At 42.3% G+C, this 21,895-nt stretch overlaps 1 protein-coding gene across 10 annotated transcripts in view; it reads right to left on the bottom strand.

The window, feature by feature from the left end:
- The window catches only part of HECW1 (HECT, C2 and WW domain containing E3 ubiquitin protein ligase 1), a 261,005-nt gene extending 239,407 nt beyond the window's left edge, over positions 1-21,598 (bottom strand). For 5 of the 10 annotated variants that reach the window (XM_064668445.1, XM_064668463.1, XM_064668430.1 and 2 more), the window contains exon 1: positions 21,411-21,597. In XM_064668445.1, the coding sequence (XP_064524515.1) occupies positions 21,411-21,440 (30 nt within the window). In that variant the 5' untranslated portion in view covers positions 21,441-21,597. Of the gene's footprint in view, positions 1-21,410 lie in introns of all 10 variants that reach the window. The other 5 variants (XR_010433682.1, XM_064668439.1, XM_064668418.1 and 2 more) reach the window with 2 other exon arrangements.
- Positions 21,599-21,895: the final 297 nt, after the last annotated feature.

Genomic DNA, 21,895 nt, shown 5'->3' with positions numbered 1-21,895 from the left:
TAGGAGATAGACAAAGAGACAACCGACCGGAGGATTGTTTGTCCATAAGCCTCATTTCCTTCTGAAACCAGACTAAAGAAGTATCTTGGGACAAAAGACTTGTGACAGCTCATCACTTACCTACTCATGTGCCGGAATGCAGCTGGGTAGCACAGTAATTATGGCCTGGAGAATTTAGGGGATTATTTTAAATGATGTGCTTACCCTGGAGCAAAAGCTTTAAAAGGACAAATTGGAAGAAGTCATTATCTCACCCAACCTCTTCCCCTGTTTCCTCCCTTCCCCCTCTTTTTAATTTTAACCTTGATCACAGCCTGCTCCAACAGTCGTGCTTCTCCTTTTGTCTGACACTGTAGTAAAGTTGTAGGGTTGTTTGTGAAATGTGTTGCCATGGAAACTAATGTGTGCTGCCATGGAGATCATGTCAGATCCAGCCTCACATCTTCACTGCAGACTCAAGGAAAGAGGAAGAGAAGGCAGAGAGAAGAAATTTCTTCCTTAAAAACCCAAATGTTTTGAAATTTAAGCAAACCTAACAAGAGAAGTGACAAAAATTGAGGTCAGTTATACTCATCAGTGTTTACTATTAATTCACACAGTGCTTTCAAAGATGCTGCTTCTTTTAACAGTGTTCTCAGAACCAGTGTAGTTTAAAGCTTCAAAGTGTTGAGCAACACATATGCAAAGTCTAAGATTCATTTTTACACTATCTAGGTACCAAAAGTCCTTGATCAAGAATTTTTCCAAGTCAAATAATTTCAAGAACCATAGAAGAAAGGAAAAAACTAGTAAATGTAAAAGCTGCATAAAATGTATGTGTTTTAATAAGCTAAATGAATTCATGACATACGTACATGGTCAGATTAAGATCTGAATTAAAGAGACTAAAGAACTGAAGTTCATTCTAAAGAAAATAACATTAAAAATCATCTAAGCATCTTTTTAAAGTCAGTGGTGGGTACAAGATCTCACGTTCATTGCCCTGCATTTTAAAACTCTGATAGTTATTTTTCCCATATTCTTTAAATGAAAACAGAAGCTATAACTAAAAGTCATGACAATTACTTTAAGTTAATGAGGTATCTTAAATCCTCCCAGTGGCCAAATCCTAAGCATTTAGGCTCCCTGAGCAAAACCCAACTGACACAAACTCTGCTTTAGCCCATTCAAATGAATTTTGAGCAGAGTCTCTCTAATCAGTGTGCATAGTCATCTTGCTTTAAAACTAAAGATATGTCTAAATCTTTCTCAGATCAGGGGCAAAGTAAGTTCGCTGGTTCATGAAACGACTTGAATTACTGATAATAAAACCTCAGAATAAGGAAACATATAAATTAATGTTCAAAGATGCATCATGAAGAGCAATCCTTTCCTGAGTTAACGCTGAATCTTGTCAAATAAAACATCTATTATGTTTATGCAAGATATATTCCATCTCTGAATCACATCAGTTGTCCACACTTGATGGCTGTGCACCCAGCCCTGACAATTTGCAGCTTTTGTAACACATAACCACAAAGATTTTTGTATTCTTTAAATGCATTTGAGTGCAAACTAAGACTAAAAATTTAAAGTTCAACCAATTTTCTGTTAAAGAAGGGGAAATAAACTCTAAGAGCATGAACAAACATGTCTCCTTCCACAATCTTATGGACTTCAATTAAAAAAAAAAGGACCTAAACTCTTGACAAAAGTTTTAGAACAAGGAAAACTTTGCTGATGCATGAGTCCAAAGGCTTTGTCTGAGAAAACCAGTAGATAACTAAATGCCTGAAACTCATCCTGCTATAACTCCACACAGGAGACCCTCCTCCGAAATCTTGAGGTCCGCATGTTTTCTTGTATACAAAGGGTATTTCAATGTGCTTTTCACAAAACTAGATATCTTATCAACATTTTTATACTTAGCGTTAGCAAGCAGGCAGAAAACCTGACAAATCAAGTTGTGAGGCACATAACATTATTTTCAGAGTCCCATCAAGAAGCAAACTGAATACAGCAGCTAAACTGTACTGTACAAAACAAGAAGGAGGACTAGTAGAAGCCTTCCACAACTATGCAGTGATAAAATAACTTGCAATAAATAATGTGTCTTTTAGATGGAATGACATTCAGTAAATGAAGTATATTTTAGATGAGAATAAATTTTAGGATTCACAGATTCAGCCCACAAAAGTCTCTTAAAAATACACCTTAAAAATGGATTAATATCCTTCATTGCTCCTGCTCTCTGAAAACAGCTAGGATCTAACATCCACCTTGACTGGGACAAGCTGAAGCCCTGCAAAACACTCATAATAAGACAATCTGATTCACTGAGATGCTACAACTTAAATTCTGTTTCTTTCTCACACATCTAATTTCTCACTATAAACAATTACCTAGGAAACACTGTAGACTTCTCATCCGTAAAGATTTTTTTTTCCCTCACATGCACAATACAGGAAAAAAGAGACCATAAACCTACAGTAATTTCATTTTAACCACACCATGAATAAACTAAAGTTTATGCTAAATATTGGATCCCACTTTCTTCCTATCTCATGCATTTGAGGAAAGGCTCCTTCACACTTTGAGGACAGGTTGAGGAAGTTGGGCCTGTTCAGCCTTAAGAAGAGACAACTGAGAGGGAACCTTATCAATGTCTGTAAGTACCTGAAGGGAGGGTGTTAGGAGGATGGAGCCAGGCTCTGCTCAGTGGTGCCAACCAATATGATGAGAGGCAATGGGCAAAAACTGATCTACAGGGAATTCCACCAGAACACAAGCAAGAACTTTACTGTGCAGGTGACTGAGCACTGAAACATGTTGCCCAGAGAGACTGTAGAGTCTCCCTTACCAGAAATATTCAAAAGCTGCCTGGACTGTGATTCTGTGATTTGACTACAAATGCATAAGTTATTAGGGGAAAAAGAGAATCTGTTCATCTGCAGTGTTCCTTCTACTTCGGTGCAATCTAAATATTACAGAAAATATTCAAGGTAATAATGCCAAGTACTCTTTCTAGTACTCTTTTCTACTGCACAGATCTCAGGACCAGCTGACACGCTGTGCACCTGGAGGATTTATTAACTTTCTGGATCTTGCAATGGTCCCCAGGGAGAGGGGGGAAGAAAAGCACAACTGATTGTTTATTCCCTTGACACTGAATTTATACCGCCTTACTATTTAGGCTTTAGGAAGGTTCAAGATTTACCAGATACTTCTCCAGAACATGGAGGTAAACCCAGAGCCTACCTCAGAGACTATAAAGTCTAGACAAAGAAGGATAAACCTGGACTACAATCCCTCTTGCAGGCATTTACTCTGATGAGCGATTCACAGTTTTTGTGGCTCAGGAAAAAGCACAAATACTTTATACCTTGACTTTATTTAAAGTTTTTTTTATACAGCCTCACACAACATTCTTTTAAGAAAGTTTGGAAAACATGATCTAGATAAAGTTCATTCAGGCTGAATACTGAATGAACCAGCATGAAATACCAGCAGTTACGACTGGTTCCACACAAATGATTAACAGAGACCTGGATGAATTCTGTGAGCTAGTGCTGCTACATTTTTAAGCAGATGATAAGAAAGAGTCAATTATTAAATCTGTAGACCAAACGGAACAAAGAAAGACCACAAATGGGAAGGACAGGTTTCAAATCCAATATTATTGAGGCAAACTGCATAAATTGGAAAAAACAGGAAAGAAATAAAGTCATACACACTGCATAAACACAGTAAGGAGAACTTCAAGTCAGTTGTCGTAGTTTAATTCCAGCCAGCAACCAAGAACCACGAAGCCACTCGGTCACTCCCCCCTCAGTGGGATCGGGGAGAGAATCAGAAGGAGTAAAAGCTGGAGAACTCACGGGTTGAGATAAAGACAGTTTAATAAGGAAAGCAGAAGCTGCGCACACAAGCAAAGCAAGGAATTAATTCACTGCTTTCCATGGGCCGGCAGGTGTTCAGCCATCTCCAGGACAGCAGGGCTCCATCATGTGCAACAGTTACTTTGGGAAGACAAATGCCATCACTCCTAAAGTCCACCCTTACCTTCTTCCCCTAGCTCTGCATACTGAGCATGTTATGGGATATCCCTGTGGTTCTTTGCAGTCAGCTGTCCTAGCTGTGTCCCTTTCCAGCACCTTGTGGGGCCCTAGCCTCCTCACTGGCATGGTGGTACAAGAAGCAGGAAAGGCCCTGAGGCTGTGCACACACTGCTCAGCAATAACTAAAATATCTCTGTATTATCAACCCTGCTTTCAGCACAAATCCAAAATATAGTCCCACACTAGCTACTGTGAAGAATATTAACTGTACCCCAGCCAAAACCAGCATACCAGGTAAGAGTCCTCAGAGAGAATCCATCGGTAAGAGGGGATGACAATCTGAACATGAATCAGAGTCAAGCTATTGAGCACAAGGCAAACAAGCTGGCTGGAACAGATAAACAGGACTGTGCCCCACAAAACACATGGAGTTATCCTTCCACCCTACTGAGCATCAGCAAAGCTTCAGCTGCAGTACGACACCCTTGCCTGGGTGCTGCATTTAAAGAAACAGATCGGCCAGCTGGAGCAAGTCCAAAGAGTCACATAAAAGAGGAAAATTCAGGAAAACTCAACCCATAGAGATGTACATACAATTGGGCCCTAGTTAGCAAAAATGTGGAAAAAAGATGGGAAATGAAGTGGTTAGAATGGTTCAAGTGACACCATTCAGTATTTAAGATGCTACTGAGAAGAAGAAAGAATATTTTCTCTTGTGCCCACGATGGATGGAACTGATTACACCATAGCAAGAGTCAGTTCAGACATCATGAAAAACTTCTAACAATAAAGAGAGCAGCACAGGTATAATGTTGCAAATGCAAGGAAAATGTTACTTTCTAGTAAAAGACAGTGGGAGAGGTACTATATCTGTAAGCAAAGGGATGTCTTCAAGAGGTCACTATTCCATTTTCTCAAGGAGGTACTTTAAACATCATTTCTAACTGAAAGATAAAAAAAAAGTCAGGTAAAATGACTGCTTATGATGACAATCTGCTTTCTTTCAACTGAGGAACACATGGTAACGAAGTAACTGAATGGGGCAATGGGTTTCTTTTTTCAGCAGGCATTTTCTATTATTTGCATACTTTTAGTAAATCTCAACAAGCTATGACAGTTGTTCCAATTGCTTGTCAAATTCTCCTTCTATTTTCATCGGCACTAAAAGACAAATGAGACAAAAGAATGACAGATACCCTCCTCACCATATGAGGAGGGGGAGAAAAATTGCATACACAAGCCATCCATTAGTTTAATGCAAAGGAGATTACGGAAGCAGTAGTCACTCAAGAGCAAAAGGATAAGTGATGTTCTCACAAGCTATTACACTAATGGTGAGAGCAAGGGAATGCCTCTGTAATTGCCAGAGAGCAGGTTGAGAGAGACCTCTGGGGATTCAGACAGTGCACGGGGCACAGGAGAAACCGCTCAGCACTAGCACAGGGATGACGGCTGACTTACAAAATCACACATGTTATTTCTGACATCAGACCCATCCTTGCCGCCTTTACTTGTTAAATGTCAGTCCCTGGCTTGTTCTAGACCTCATGAGTCAAATGTATTTCAAAAGCATTGCCTAGGGGAGTAAAGGTTCAAGTGTTAAGTCCCCTACACTCCCTCCTCCTCAGTTCATTTGCTTTTTCCACAGTTTCCTGATTCAATCCTCATCTGTGAATCCAGAGACAATCCTCTGGCAAGAGCAGATTGTAGATGCACTCCCCCCAGTGCACAGCTCTGAGCTCTAAAAATCATGGTCACACCAAGGGAAGAAGTGAGCTGCTTCCTTTTCATGCCTCTAGTAGACCTGGCCCAACAGACAGAGCTTTTGCTGTTTCCTTCCTATCTGTCATCCCCTATGTCTCTACCCCTCAGCTGACCTTCTGCCAACCAGTTAACTGCCCTTGCATTTCCAGGGTCCAGTCAGTGCCAAACTGTTTCTGGCCAGCACACATGAAGAATTAACCACATTGATTAAAAGGAACACAAACCTGCTGAAACCTCAGCAAACTTACCCACTGCACTCCAGGTACAACTTCACAGGAGGCCTGCACGGCTGATGCCATGCACCAGACAGCAGCTTTTAGCCAGCGAAGGTTGGAAACAATTGTTGTCTCTGAACTGCAGGCGACTCATTAATATGAAGTCCAAGTGAGGCACGAGCAGAGACCCACGTGTGGCCACATGCCACGACCAGCCCTGATTCCCAGAACTTGCAAGCCATTTCACAGACTAGATGTGCTCCCTGCAGTACTGACCTCAATGAATCAGATAGTTAAACACTGCTTTAAGCCACTTTGAGCATCATATCTCACAGGCTTGGTACAATGTGCAAGCTCTTACTGATGGGCACACACTGCTAACAAATGTCTCCCTCATCTGCTGGCTTTTTGGCAGTCCACAATAGGTCACTCTTAATGCAATTTTATTTTCTTAATTAAATCTTCCCTGAGGTATCATCACAGAGTATTATTTCCCTTTGATTCCTTTACTCAATATTTCAGAGTAGAGAGAGTCTCGCCCTGTTTTCATGGGCTTGAAAGTTTCTCCCTTGATTAACCCTCAGAGAAGATGAGAGGATTTTTCTTTTTAAGTGAGTAACATTCATGTTTGTTAAATAAACAACATATAAAAGGCGATATAACAAGGCTTAGGAGAATGTAAAGGAAAACATAGCCAAGTTTTTTTAAAAAAAATCAATACAAAGAAACTGTAGTTTCTTGCTATCTCAAACTTCACAGAGCAGTTTGTTTGCAATAGGGGAGAAAGACCCCCAAATCTAACTGCTTTCTAGTAAGAGCAGCACTTTAGTGAGTTTAATAAAAATCAAGGCTTTTTTCCCAATGTATATCTGTAGTAACAGGGTCAAGGAAAAAAAATCTCAGCTCTCCCTTCCAGAAGTAAATCTCCAACCTGCACATACTGAAAACCTTGAACCCTGTAAGCACATTCTGATCTCATACAAGAAAGTCTCCAAATCAAAAGCCTTGAAAATTCCCCCATTGGCAAGGAGTCCATCTCCTGATTTTTCAGTACTTATGGACAGAATTATTGGCTGGATATGCAATTACCCTTTCCACTTTTCAAAAAGTACACTGCTCTACATAGTTATGTGCAGGTGATTATGAATCAACCATTACTGCTTGTGACACCTTCCACTGAACATAATAACATGTAGCCCCTCTGCTAAAGCAAAACTCCACTCTCAAGGAAGACAGACACAAACAACCTTAGCAACATACACTTAAAGAAAATGCTAATATGAACTACTACAGAAATGGTGACCAGAAATTCCAGTCCTCTATTGCCACAGACAACCCTGCAGCAGATGTAAGGTGAGATTTACATCATCCAGTTCTATAGCTGTTTTGCTTAAATTTGCATTGAGGCTTTCTTGAGAGAGAGACACAGGAAAGTGTAATTTACCTTAAAATACAGAATAGTTCATCCCAAGCCCCTCTCCTCACTGCAAAGAATCCAGTTATTCCACTGGTACAGGAGGGCTCAATTCTAGACAGCTAAAGTAAGGTGACATTTATTTAATACAACAGAGGAAGAAAGATCCTCAGAACACCCACTAAAAAGTACAGGACCCTCAGCACTCTGTAAGAGCCATAACAATCCCAATAAGCAACTTGTGCATGAAAATCCCAACAGAACTAATTGAATTCTTCTGCATTTTGGAAGATTTCATTAAATCACCCACTAATAAGGCAAAGTCAAAAATATCAGGAACATCAGAAGCAATTGTCTCACAAATGCCTAATATAAGAAAATTCCATGAAATGCAAGTGTAGCAGTGAACTGCAATTTATCCAGTGTCTGTATACGAAAATCCCAATAATCTTATATTGATGATATAAGAAAATGCATAGCAGTGGTTCACAGATATTATTGAAATAGATATTTTGTAGGAGTAAGTATTTGGGAAGGATCTGAAGGAAGAAAGTAATAAACTACTCAGGCAGTCTATTACCACTGGCTCGATGAGTACAGAAAACAGCATGAAGAGATCTGCCATACCAATGGCAGAAATTAAGTACTTCAGTCATGTTAATTATCTAGCAAAAGAAGGGACAGAGGGCACAAGAATGGCTATCTAAGAATCAGCAGTATTTAGCAGATCCATAAAGATAAAAATAAGATAAATAGGCAAAAAAATTGATCTCAGATTCAAATAAAATGAAACAGACTAGAAAAATGCCCTCAACAGCAGATTTTTAACTTGCATAAAGCTGATGAGGTTAAGATTACAATAGAAAAGGATAAAATGACCAAATCATGGGCAAAGATTTTTGGAGACAGATGTGAACAGAAAATTACATCCATTAATAATGTGAGAAAAGAGATGAATTTTATCTAATAAAAAAATCAAATAGTAAGACTAAGCCCATGAGCAAAATATTGATGGTGGAAGGAGACAAAGGAGAGAAAAGGATCCCATACAAGAAACTGAACAGTATCCAGACAAGATAGCAGTGAAATACAACTGCACAAAATACACAGAGCTACAACAAGAGATGCAAAAGTGCACATTAGGGGTTGGAGTTAGAAGACAATTAGTCTGGGAGTACTGCAAAAGGAGTATCTGAAAAACAGGAGTGTATTTTATAATGGTGACAAATCAGGAGTGGAAAGGTATACAGGTACCAAAGATGAAGGCAGAAGAAAAGATTGACAGAAGATTCAGGGAAGGATAAAAGAAAGCATAGGGAAGATATGACAGAGGTCCACAGACTCAAGAGTGGAAAAGAGAGCAGAGGATTATTCAGTTTCTCTTTCAATACCGGAAGAAGGGGCATCAAGAGAAAGCAGGAGTCAGGTTCACAACATACTAAAGGAAATGATTCTTAATGCAACAGCTAGTTGAGCTGGGAAATTCATTTTCAATACAAGTGTAGATAGGTTCAAAGGAAAGCAGAGGTGATTTCATGTTTCAACAGATCTCTGTTGAAAGGTACTAAATCCACAGAAACACAGTTACAAAAGTTCCTGAGCAGAAAATGGTTGAGGTCAGGGTAAAGAAATAATAAAGAAAAATTATTTTTCTCACAGCGGACAAAAATCCCTGCAAAATGCCAATTCCATTGCCCCAGTAAGTCCAGACCAAAGATTTTTTACCCTTAGGCCTTCACATCTGTTCACAGTCCACACAGGTGACTACTGTCACAAACACAGACAGCATGAATTGACAATTCCACAAGAAGAAACACCTTGCCTTCCTCTCACTCCTTATTCCCAGTCTTTGCTTGCATTGACATAAGCCTTCATGGATCAGTCAAGTAGACCTGATTCTGGGTTAAAACCACACATAAAATAAATAACAGGTTACCTCTAACTCAGGTCACTGCCCTGACACAGTTCTCCAGGCAGGCACACAAATGCATGTCCTGACCCAAAAAAATTACTAACATGCAGAAAAGAGTGGCTAGAGAAGCAGAAGGATGCACTGGGATTATTTAGCCTGGAGAAAAGTCTCAAGGGGAATCTTATCAATATGCATAAATAGTTGGTAGGATGGAGCGAGGCAGACTGAGCAAGGCTCTTCACAGTGGTGACCAGTCATAGGACCAGAGGCAATGGGCACAGACTGAAATACAGAAAATTCCCTTTAATTATAGGAAAAAAACCCAAACTGTAACTACAAGAAGAAAAAACCCCAACTGCAAGGCCTGAAGAATGCAGGTTACATAGATAATTGAATGGTAAATATGACATGACATTTCTATGGAAGTTCACATCCCTGCTAGAAGAGCATTTTATATTTGAAGATTTAGGGTCCATAAAGTGAAAATGGCTAAGTATTGGTGCAAAAATAAGAAGGTCTCAATACCACTGAAACCAGGAGGCCCCAAACAGTAGCACTATGCTTAGTTTGCACTGGATGCTTGAAAGCTCAAAAATAGGCCCTAACAGCTATAAAAATGGTGTTAGTGAGGTGGGACAAAGTAGAGATAATGAGAAGAAAAAAAGATTTCTCCCAGCAGTGTCAGGAGGGGAAAAAAAGGAAACTTGCTAAAGTAACATTTGAATCTAAACAGGGAAAACTGAACTAAAAAAGGGAGCAGGGATTCGATTCAAAGTGATCCTGTCAAGCCAAAAAGTAATTGTGTATGTTTGGGGAGGGGAGTTCCCTCACTGATGTGCTTTTGTTTTCCAGTGCACAAGTGTTAGAAAATTGCAAGCTGAGAAACCTCTATGGTCTCTGTCCCACATAACGCAGTGAGTATTTCCACAGTTATTTTAAGACTTCATGGGCCAAATGCATCCCCAGTGCAAGATCAGTGACTTAAATGAACTTGGCGTACCAAAGAGATCAGCCCCAGGCTTCCAAGAAGTAAATACAATAGTACCACACTATAATGATGATGTGTACTGGAAACAGTAGATAGTTTTTAAGAAATGGTTGTGTTAAGAAATGGCAGAGTAGGTCAAATCTCGTTCTCCGCACTGTGGGAAATGGAAGCATTTTGAAGTTTTCCTTACAGCTGAAGCATAACAACAAACACCACCTTGCCACACCTCCATCTCTGATCTCTCCCAACTGGATCTGATCATTAAACAAGGCTGCAGGGCTCCAGGTCCTCTGAACAGCTGCCAGCTGCATTACAAACACATTCTCATGAGGAATATTTTGATTCTGTTTAAAACAGCTTTTTTTTTTTTGACAGAAAACTGTTCCACTGGTAAATCTTCATGCAGCTCCACTATTTAATATGTCTCCCCTCCTCCCACACATGCATGCACCAGAGCTACTTCAAGAAGATAAATTTGCTGCATGTTCGCAGTGCATTGGGTTTGCTCCTACCCAGTTCACCTGTGTTCACCAGGAGCGAGAGACTCCAAGGAAAGGAGTAACCAAAACAAGGCTGATTTAATGTCTACACGTAAATGACACGTATTCCCAAAAAACATATGCAAGCAAAAATATATGGAGTTTTAGGGGGGTTTTTTAAGAGGCTTCCAAGCCTCAGGGTGGCTCACATGGTGACAAATTCAGTTCTTTACTCAAGCTGCCAGCTTTCTGAAAATGAACATCATAATTATATCACCAATCTTGATCAACAACTGAAGATGCACTTGTGATTTGTGGGTGTCTCTAGTTTTCAGCAAACAGTCCACCAGTGCTGCACACATCTGCGCAATACTTGCGCCTCCATCTCTTCCCTGTGACTCAGCATTCAGCAGGGCTGCCAAGGACTGGTCTGAGCTCCTGAACCACACCTGAAGCCTGGCAGGACAGCACTGCAGGGACATGAACCACAGCAAGAGGAGGAACATCACACTCAGTTAGTGGTCTCTGAGGAAGTCTGCTCAATGCCAACCCTCTCTATTCTAAAATAGGACTTTTTTTTTTCTCTCCACAGCAATCACACAAAAATGGTTCGCTAGATGGAAGATCTGCTACCTCCAGCAGATGCAGAATTTGCCTGCTGGCTTAAGCTCAAAAAGTTTTTTACCTCCTGCTTCCTTTAAAAAGTGGCTGGGGAACAAACAACTACAAAAACAACCACCCTAAAAGCTATGGGAGGGAGCTAACTTTTTATTATTTATTTATCATGAACTGCAATGTTAACTATGCTCCTCTAATGAGAAATCCTCAATTGGCATGAAGTTCAACTGAGACCTCTTCATCTACAAAGTCTCCCTCCTGTTCTAACAGCTATCAGAAACCATGGTCAAAGAATCAAGGGAAGCGATTATGGAAAGACAATGGTTTTGGCTGAGTGCTGCAGCTGGAAAGCATTTTCCAATAATCTCTCACCTTTGTCTTTGCACTTTTAAACTTAGAGGTGAGCCCAATGTCCTTCTAAGCTCTAAACCTAGGTTCTGTGAGGCTCGAAGAACTGGTTACCACATATTATCTGCAGCTTATAATAGCTCTGACCAAATTATATCAGTACCCTATTACATGGGAATTTGTATTTGAAAGCTTTCATATTCACCATTAGCTACCAGGATTCATTTGAAAAAACTACTGCATAAAACAAGCCAAACAAACATGCAAATTCCCTTTGGACGCATCACTGAGGCATGAATAATAACAGTTCAGAAGACTTAGACTGAACATATATATTTTGGGTCAGATCAAAAGAATGGGATTTATGCAAAATTAATCATTCAAGTTGAAAATGGTACTCACTGTCACTCATCCCTGCTTTCAACACAACAGGATTCAGGGAAACAGTGTTCTGCTCCTCTGCAAACCAGAAACACCAGTTTTGACAATCTACTTGCTTCTCTGCCTACAAAACACAGGAACCAGCTCCTGGCAAAGGAACAGAAACTCCCCCTCTACCCATTAAAGCAGAATTATGCTCCCTCTTGCTCTCTGGCTCAATGAATCTTCAAATATTCCATGTAGAACATAATGACTTTGGCCAGATCAGTGTAAAGCATGTCCCACACTTACACACACTTAAGAGGATCTCCCTGCCTGTTAGGGCACGTTCCTGGAAAGTCACAGATCTAGGTCTGATCTAAATCAGGTGCAAGAGAAATAATAACACCCCTTTCTGGAGAGGAGAGCTCCCTCCCTGAGCACCAGGCCCTACCCAACACACCAGTTTTGGAGCTCCTGCTTTTGAGGACCTGCCTCCTTTCAGGCACTGTTAACCAGCTTCCACCTAACCCAGGGCACAAGCACGCTGAGGGGGTAGAGATGCAGCAAGCCACTTTTGCCTGCACTACACAGGAAATAAAAACTGTGGGGAGCACAGAGCAGAAATCCTATTGGTGCCTGCACATAACCCAGTTGCTCGCAGCCGACTCAAGATAATCTGTTATGCTTTTCTTTTTGGTGCAGTGCTGCATGAAACATGGCTATAGGGTCCTGGATATAAGCTAGTAAGCTCACAATATGCCATGTAGACTTAGCAGCTTAGATCTTCATTTGCTTAAGGCCCTCTTATTACTTTTCATTTTAGCATGTGGGTGTCCCCTCTTGTGGTCCCACAGGGATTATTTGGACTAGCAACGCTGCAGTTGTATCCTTTTTGGTCCAGGTAGCTAAAGCAGATGAAGAGGGTTTTCACTGAGTTATTAGAAGTCCATCAAGTAGACTGATCTCCTGTCCATCTCTCAGACCTATTGCGAGGAGGTCACAAGTAATATGTGACATTATTTACAATGACCCTTCCTGAGCTGCTACATAACACAGTGTTAAACCAGTAGACTCCTCCTCAAACATCCTATGTCATGTGTTCCCCTTGCTGAGCCAGCTTGACAGCCCAACTCATGCAAACCCTGAGCCTGCTACCATTACCACGTACCAGCTTTCCTAAGGTGTGTTGTCTCTCTAAGGTCAGCAGGACTCCCTCAGCAAGAAACATCACGCGTGCACACCCAGAGCTGGCAGAATTAGGTTGGGAAAAAATAGGTCAAACCAGGCATATATTTAACTTGGAGTCCAAGCCTCAGAATCATATTTTACCAACAAATAATTCATACACACACACACACTAAATTGACATTTGAGAACCATTAGAAAATAATTCTAATATGAACTAGGCAGTCAAGATATTTTACAGAAGCAGAGGCTCTACCAGGAACACTTTTATTCCCACTCCAAACAGAGGTTTAAACATACAACCTCTACCCTACAGCCCTATATCATCCTTTAACTGTAATCAAGCAACTCCTATCTGTACTATCTTTTGGGGAGTTGTTTCTTACTCATTTTCAACCAGAGCCTTAGACATTTTTTAGCGTTTCTTTTAAAGATGGTGATGGTGCGGGGTCGAGACAACCCTACAGGGAGCCTGACCCGAGCCACTACCCCTATTCCAAACTTCAAAAAGTCACCTTCGCAGACAGATTCAGGCAGACAAATGAGGAAAGGAAAGGGGACACGAGGGTAGTCTGCCTCTTTCTAGAAGTTCTGTGGCAACTTCCCTGGGCTTGTGATGATCTTCCAAGCTGGACAAGACAATACAGCTGACATCTCAAAAAAGTTACCATATGGCTCCAACATGCAAGTCGAATAGCTTCTCCTTAGATTCCATTTCTAGAAGACGCTATCTGCTTCCACCCTTCTCTAGGATCCACCTCTACACAAAGCTCAGTAGCTCACTTGGCAAGCTGAACACATAGAAGGGCACAGAACACTTTGCCACACCTTTGCTACAGTTTTGCTGCATTTCCTACTTGTGATTTTGTTCCCACAACCCAAACTTTTTCATTCTCTCCCCAGCAACAGTAAAACCTAATTTGTAAATTGCCTTAAGCATTTCATGATAAGCAAGTACCCTCTCTGCACCTGCTCCCACATTATACACAGTTGAGTGCAAAAGATACTGATATTTAAGAATTCAGAGACTTACAATTAGGTGATACATGTTTTTAATTAGAAATGCCCTAATATAATTGCTCAAATACAGACACTAAGGTTCTAGTCTACATCATGTTATTGGGTATGGAGAATTAGTCTGAGTTATTAAAACATGTTTTAATTGTCTGAGACATAAAATTGCATGGCCCACAGTATCTGTGTAGCAAACTGCATTGCAAAGAACAACAGTACTTTGCAATCACTCAATTCTTGTGGAGTGAGAAGGTTGAAGGGGGAGAATAGACTATCAAAGAGAGGGAATCTTTGAAAATCTGCTAGGAGGATTCTTTGAGAGTGACAGTTCTGAGGAGCAGAAAAGAATAATACAAAGTCAAATTTCAAGAGTGGATAACGGTTCTTACTCCAGCATGCAGTTTCCTGGCCAACATAAGAAATTCTACCTTTAGTCAGGTGGGAAATCTTATTCTTTAATGAGAGCTTTGCTTATATAAAAAAATGGGTAATTTCACACACAAAGCAAAATCCTTAAGGAGCATTAAGAAGTGGAAACAAAAAGGAAGGTAAATCAGGCAGCCTAACTCTTATAAGCCACTACTGTGAGGGGTCTTGGAAAGGAGTTCTACCACAGGACTAGGTGTTTTTCTGTTGGAATCCTGTTCTGGCCTAAGAAGCAGAGAAGAAAATATAGTTCAGCTCATTAGTCCTTAATACCTGGTCTGGGTAGTAACTCCTATGGCTGTTTCTGCTTTAGCCTGCTGCTAGAGTAATGAGAAAGAAATGTCAGCGCTTCATGCTGGCACAGGAAACAGCCAGCTTCCCTATGACACTCAGCTCTGTGAAAAAAAACAATTAAAAAAAAAAATCACGAGGTCACACAGCATTGCCCTTCATCAAGAAAAGTTCCAAAAAACTTTAGAAGAAGCACTATTCATTTTTAAACCAAAGTGGTTGACTCAATAACACTTTATCTCAGCATCGTGTCTCTCCTATGACTCAGGTACATGTATAGTATTTCTGAATCATGGTATTGACCTCACATTGACCACCATTTGAGAGCATGGTGCAGTCAAATCAAGCAACTTAAAAGTTCATGGGAAGATCTTACTCCTAATCTCTATGCAACTTCCTGTAACCAAGGCAGGAAACAACCTAATGGCTAATAGGCCTTCCACGAGTATTGAACAGCGTCATCTTGGAAACATGTGTTCTGACTCCAAGATTAAACATTTCATCTGCTTACCCCCCTTTTCATATTAAGCACATAGCAACTAAACTTTGCTATTTAAATCAAGATGCTGCCTCAGAGACTAAATCTGTGCTTTTCTTTGTCTTCTTCAGGCAACCAAGCAATTGAACACAAGACATATCTTGTCAAAGAAACAGTATATATAAATTTTCATATTAAAATCCTAGGGTGTCTCACATAGCTTTATTTTTTTTAACACATCATTAAAGACAATTGACAAATAACCTAACACTTGATGGATGTTCTTCATTAAAATGTGGATTCTAAGTTTAAATTTTCCTGAGGCTGCATTAAGATGTAGGAATAAGACAATATCTCCTACTATCACTCTTGACAGCGCCAAAACAAAAGCAGCAAGTTGCCCAGCTTGGGACATCAGATGATCCTACACATTCCACTAGTTTTTCAAGCCCTTGTAAGCATGCCCACAGATGCCCAGGCGGGTAGCTTCCAATGCTTCAGGAAGTGCCTTACAACAGGCACACAGTTCACAAGCAAAGCTAGATTATCCCCAACTACACTGCTTCTTACCTAGTTCAGCAAAGTCTGTACAACATGCAACATACATTCTGCCTGAGAGAGACTTTGGCAGGATAGATTGTTTCAGGAAGGAAGAAAAGTCACAGCAACACTTGAGATCTAGAGAACAGTTCCTTGATTGTCTCCATACTATCAGCACTCTTGCATTTCACCAGCATACAGTGAAGATTGAGTTGTTTGACCATCTCATCAAGCTTTTCTCCCCCTCTCTTGCTCTCCTTTTATCCCTTAGGAAAAGCAGACAATTTCCTGCTCCACCTCTTCTGCTTACACGTTTCGCAGGAGTATCCACCAGTCCTCCTCTCTGCAAAAAGTGGGTAGCACAACATCAGATCTTCCCAAGCTTTCTTTAAGAAAACAGGCGTGCTGAACCACGCATTTCAGGACCTGAGGAACCTGATTCTGTAATTGAAGTTGCACATGGTAACATTTTCCTATGATACAGAAAAATTAATTATACCACATGACGTATTTCAGTCCTGGTGCTCAAGAGTTCATTAACAAAACTACTTTAAAAGGTGCTAATAGAAACAAATGCCTTTAACATCACAGACTTCCCAGATGATTTCTGCTATGGAGATGGATGACAAATCACTCTGTCAGTCATCTTTAAATTCCATATTGACTACATTGAAGCAATTAGCCATTTATTTTTAGAGCATGTTCCATTTTAAACACAAGTGATTCAGTCCAAGAGACTGAATCTATATTGCACCACTATTTCATGGGTTAACAACTCTCAAATTTAAATGGATTTTAATTCTGGGAGAAATACTTGCCTTTTTTCTTTTGCTTCCAGACATTGGTTAGGAATTTTAATTCGGGCTTCAAACCAAACAAATGTTAGTGTTCTGCAAGCATCTGCAGAGAAATATAAAAATATCTGGAAAGTGTGAAAGAGAGAGCCTGTTTTGCTAAATGCATAAAATGAAACCTCAGCGTAGGTCTCAATAATAGGCTTTCTGACTGCTGTGCACACGCTCTCTCCCACAGACCTTCTGCTCTGCAGCAAGGGAACGCTGCCTGTGCTGCTGCGTCCTCAGAGAACTTTGCAATACAATGGAGAGTAGCGATTCCCTGGGGAACACAGCGCTGATCACTAGCTTCGATATTTCAAACACAACCACCAGGATTTCCCCCTTTTTTTAAGATCTAAAAGGAACAGCTTGCCATATCACTCCACCCCAACCCCCAAGCCATCTCATGGTTTATCTGCATTGTAGGCAATGTTCTGGACAAAAGGATGAGGGGCTGGAATCAAGCTTAGGCTGCTTCTAACTCATGGAAAAGGAGGGTGAGATTATAAAGTGGAAAGCTGGGGAAAGGAGAGCCCCGAGGAGCTGATGGTGGCTTCTATTGCTGCTATCACTGGAGGGAGAGGACAAATGGGAGCTGCAACAGGTACTGCAGCAAGGGAATTCCACTCCAGGCTCAGCTGCTGCCCTGCTTCAACCCAACTCCTCCCTCTTGCCAAAGCAAAAGCAGGCCATGGGGCCACAGTCAGCCTCTTGCACACAGCAGTCTGATTCCCAGGACAGCAGACTATTTTGCCTGTAGTTTGGACCAGTCTTACCGGTCCATATTCCACAAACATCTGAGATGAGGACACCCTCTTGCCAAGGGACAGTCCCAGCACCTCCTAAGGAACCCTGCCTGAAAAACCTACACCTCTTACTTCAGAGCTAACGATGGGATACCCTAGCCAGGCATAGCTGATCAAAAAAGTCCAAGACTGACTCACAAGCCCATTATACAGCTGCCTAGTCACCATTCATTAACTGTAAGGAAAATGACCCTGGGCTTCCCGCATCAAAGAAATTTGCCATTTCTTCTTAATTAACTCTAAGCATCTTGCTGGCCTCAAATCTCATCTAGAAAACATCAGCTGGAGTAGGTGGTATCCCATCTTGCTGTTTGCTACTTACTGGTTGTACTTTCATTTTTCTTGAGTTGCATGACCCCTACCCTCCTGAGATTACCAGCAGAAAACAAAATATTTCTGTGTTTTAGGACAAATACGTAAGTACATAAGATCTAGTCTATTCTAAACTTTATTAGAACTAATGGTCATGATATCTAAGGCCAACAGAAATATATTTCTAAGGAATTAAACCAAAACCCTGCAGTATTTGCCACTCAGCCATTGCAGAATCACAACAGCACATGAAATGTTACAAGGGAAATGGGTAAAAAAAGCCTTAAACAGAAGCAAAACTGACTCATCTCCTTATTGCCAAAACCGAGAAAGCTGCTGAGCGTAAACAAACAACAGACATCCTGAAGAAAAGGGGGCGTCACAATTCCTTTTCCTGCTAATAGGCAGATACACAAACCCGTATGAGCAGGATCATCCCCCTTCAAGCCAATCTGATGGAAACAGCCAACGCTACAGCAACGTTCCTGGCAGCACAGGTGCCACTGGAGGCCGGGGAGCATCTGAGGTGATGGTGACTCCCAGTGCAATCACAGGATCACAGCTGTATATGCTGGAAAGCTGTGGCAGCTGCAGGTACAATCCATTCGTGGAAGCCACACGTATACACAGATACCCAGTGAAACTGTTTGGGGTGCTATTCACAAAGACGTAACTTCGGCTTAGGCTGGCAAGCATCCCTTCTGCAGAACAGGAGGGAGAGCAAGCCAGAGCACTTCTATAAGGCTCGAGTTCTCCTCCCTGTCTCTAGAGGCCCACAGAGGCGGTGATCTATACATGCTGAAGCCAAGCCTCCTAAGTTTGGAGGAAACTACACAGGTAAAGACTTAGGACCACAGAGACATTTTGAAAGATCAAAAGTCGCTGTGAAGACAAGTTACATTCTCTGGCAAAGTCTATCATCACAAAGAAACTTCAGAATAATTGTCGGTTTTAGTTACTAAAAGCCTTTCTGTTTGAACTTTGCAATATGGTTAACTGGAAGGGAAATAGGAGGTTGTTTTGCTGGATTTTTTTTTTAAAAGCAGTTTTCAGAGTTGAAACCACAGGGCGACCTTAATGCCTGCATCCACAAGACAGATCCAACAGCTTTAAAACATAGACAATCTAACCTCTTTGCTAGAACATCTGCTGGCCCAACACCAACTGTTCAACACCATCACTCTTGCAACTTGAATTGTAGTATTTCAAAAAGCTGCTAATAAAGTAAATTTTGCTTGTACTATTTATTCAAGTCATTGCATCGTTTGTAAGAAGACTGTTCAAAAGGAGACAGGGAGAAGGATTTAGCACTACCTCGAATGAACGTTAATTAGCATCAAACAGCACGTGCAAAACTCCATGAAGCTTCACAGAGATTATCTTACAATGGCAAAGAATGCTAGATCACATGCCATGTGCATGAAACACAAAGCCACTGAAAGATTGCACTTTAGTAACAAGTCTTAGCCATTTATTTATTGGAACACAATAAGTACCATATTATTTACTAGAATGCATTTAAAATACTGAGCATATGAATTTGGGATCAATTCTTTGGGATGTTCTGAGCAAGCGTACACAGTTTGCTTTCAGATAAATCACCGTCACATTTAGATATTGACAGTTACTGATAAAGTCACTGAGTGCATCAGTTCATGCTCTAGCCTGCTCTGATTTCAAATGAGTAAGCTGACAAGAAAGAGCTGATTGATACCAAAAGTTTAGAAGTCCAAAGCTCAGGTCACATTAAGTCAGAAACACATTAGCGACTGTATCACACAAGTGACAAAATATGCCATCCACCCCTGACTCACATGCTGCTCGCTGCTCACAAATACTGCCCATCTGACCAACCACTCTGTTCTAACTCCCTGCTCACCCTCCTGAAACAAACAAGTAAGTGGACCCCTCATTTCCTCTGTAAGAACAGATACTCTTTTCCCCTGTACTAGACTGAGACTACATCGACAGGATGAGTGTTGTGTTGGCTGTGTGCTGCTTCTTACATCTACTTCCAGCATGAAAATCAACATTGCACCTGTGTTGTCCAAATGGGCGTGCACTTCAAAGACAGACAGAAAAGAAACAGAGAGAGCAGCCAGGATACATACTGTACTCCACTTCTTCATAAAACACACATACTATGCAGAGAAATGATAATCCCTTCTTAGTGGAAAATCCAAATTTCCAAAATGAATCCCCTAGCCAAAATGAATTACTGTAATAACTGCAATCCTCGCATGAGCACTAATCAGAAAGGCGCAGCTGACCACCTGCTATGTGGCACCACTGGCACAGCAGCACCCTACCCCTAATTCCTGCCATATCCAGACAGGGTTGGGTACCCCACAAAATGAGAAGGTAGTGCTGGTAAACACAGGGACAGGAGCACAGCCTGACTGACTGTTGTACAGTCTCACTACGCACTTCTGCTGAGTGCAGCATAAAAAAAAAAAAAGAGGCACTACTGCAGCTCCAAACAGCAGGATGCAAAAATCTAAACCCAGGCCAAGTAATTTCTTCTGCAACTACAGAGAAACACACGGGAACGATGCAAGAAAGAACAAAACGAATTGTACTGCCTCTGTCAGTATAAACCCATTATCTATGCAGGCTGCAAATTGAGAAACGCAGCATTTGACAATGCTACGGGCGAGGGCAATGCTCTTAACATACTTATAAGTTATTTTATTTAATTGCTAACAAAAATGCAGTTACATAATAACACAAGGTAATAACCAAAATATGAAGTCACAAGATTGGCTTACAGCAACAGAACAGGGGGGGAAAAGGCAGTTCGTGCTTTAAATTTTGCTGCATTGTCAAGGAGCCAAGAACCAGACCTGGGGGCTTCTGCTTTTACAAGGAAGAGACGTAACCACCGAAAATTCAGCGCGGGACTCTTCATCACCGCCTGCGCGCATCCATATCCCCCAAATGATGTCAATCCCCGCCGGCACGTCGCTCATCATAATTCTACACTGTTTGCTCGCTAGTGGAATTCAGACGACAGGCCGACGGCTCAGCCCGTAACCCACCGGGGCCCATCTGCTCCTTGGAGAGCGACTCCCCCCCACCGCCACCCCCCACCCGCGGCAGCGCTCAGGGACACGGACGGGGGTCCCATCCCGCACAGACCTCAGAGGCACAAAGGCGGCACCCGCAGCCGGGCGCGGATGACAGCGCACACCCACGACCCGCCACCGCATCCCGCCGGCCGGGCGGGGGCTGCCCGCCCCGGGAAGGGCCTTTCCCGGCGGCGAGGCCGCTGCCAGCCCCATCCCGCCTCGCACTTTTCGGCCGGGAGGCGACGCTACCTGCCCCCCCCTTCCCCCCCGGCCCCACCACCCTCACCCGGGGCCGGGCGGCAGCAGCCCCTCGTACCTGGACAATGCCGGCCTGGGCACAGCTCATGCTCCTCCGGCGAGGGCAGCTCTCACATCCCACACGTGCCTGTCAGCCGGCAGGGAGGGAGGGCGGGCGGGGTGCCGCCGTGTCAGCCCCCGCCGAGCCGCACCATAGTCCAGCACCGGCTGATACGCCCGCAGCACCACCGAGCTCCCTCCTCCTCCTCCTCCGCCCCGCCAGCCTCCTCCCACCTCGCCGCCTGTCGCTGGGTACCGGCCGCCTGGAGCCACCCACACGCCGCGGCGGGCGCCCGGCAGCGCCGCCCGGCCCCGCCCGCCCCTCAGCACTCCTCCCTCCCTCTTCTCTCTCTCTCGCTGTCCCTCCCGCCCGACACGGCGGTGTCCCAGGCCGCCCAGATACGGTGCCTACCCGCGTGTCGCCCGCTCGCTCTTCTCACCCTCTCTTCTCCCGCACAGCATCCCAGCTCTCCTCGGGGGCATACAGCACACAACTTGGCTCAC

This window comes from Pseudopipra pipra, chromosome 1, assembly GCF_036250125.1.
Source record: "Pseudopipra pipra isolate bDixPip1 chromosome 1, bDixPip1.hap1, whole genome shotgun sequence".
NCBI lineage: Eukaryota > Metazoa > Chordata > Aves > Passeriformes > Pipridae > Pseudopipra > Pseudopipra pipra.
The sequence above is the reverse complement of the archived record's forward strand: the minus strand, read 5'-3'. Positions and strand labels throughout refer to the sequence as shown.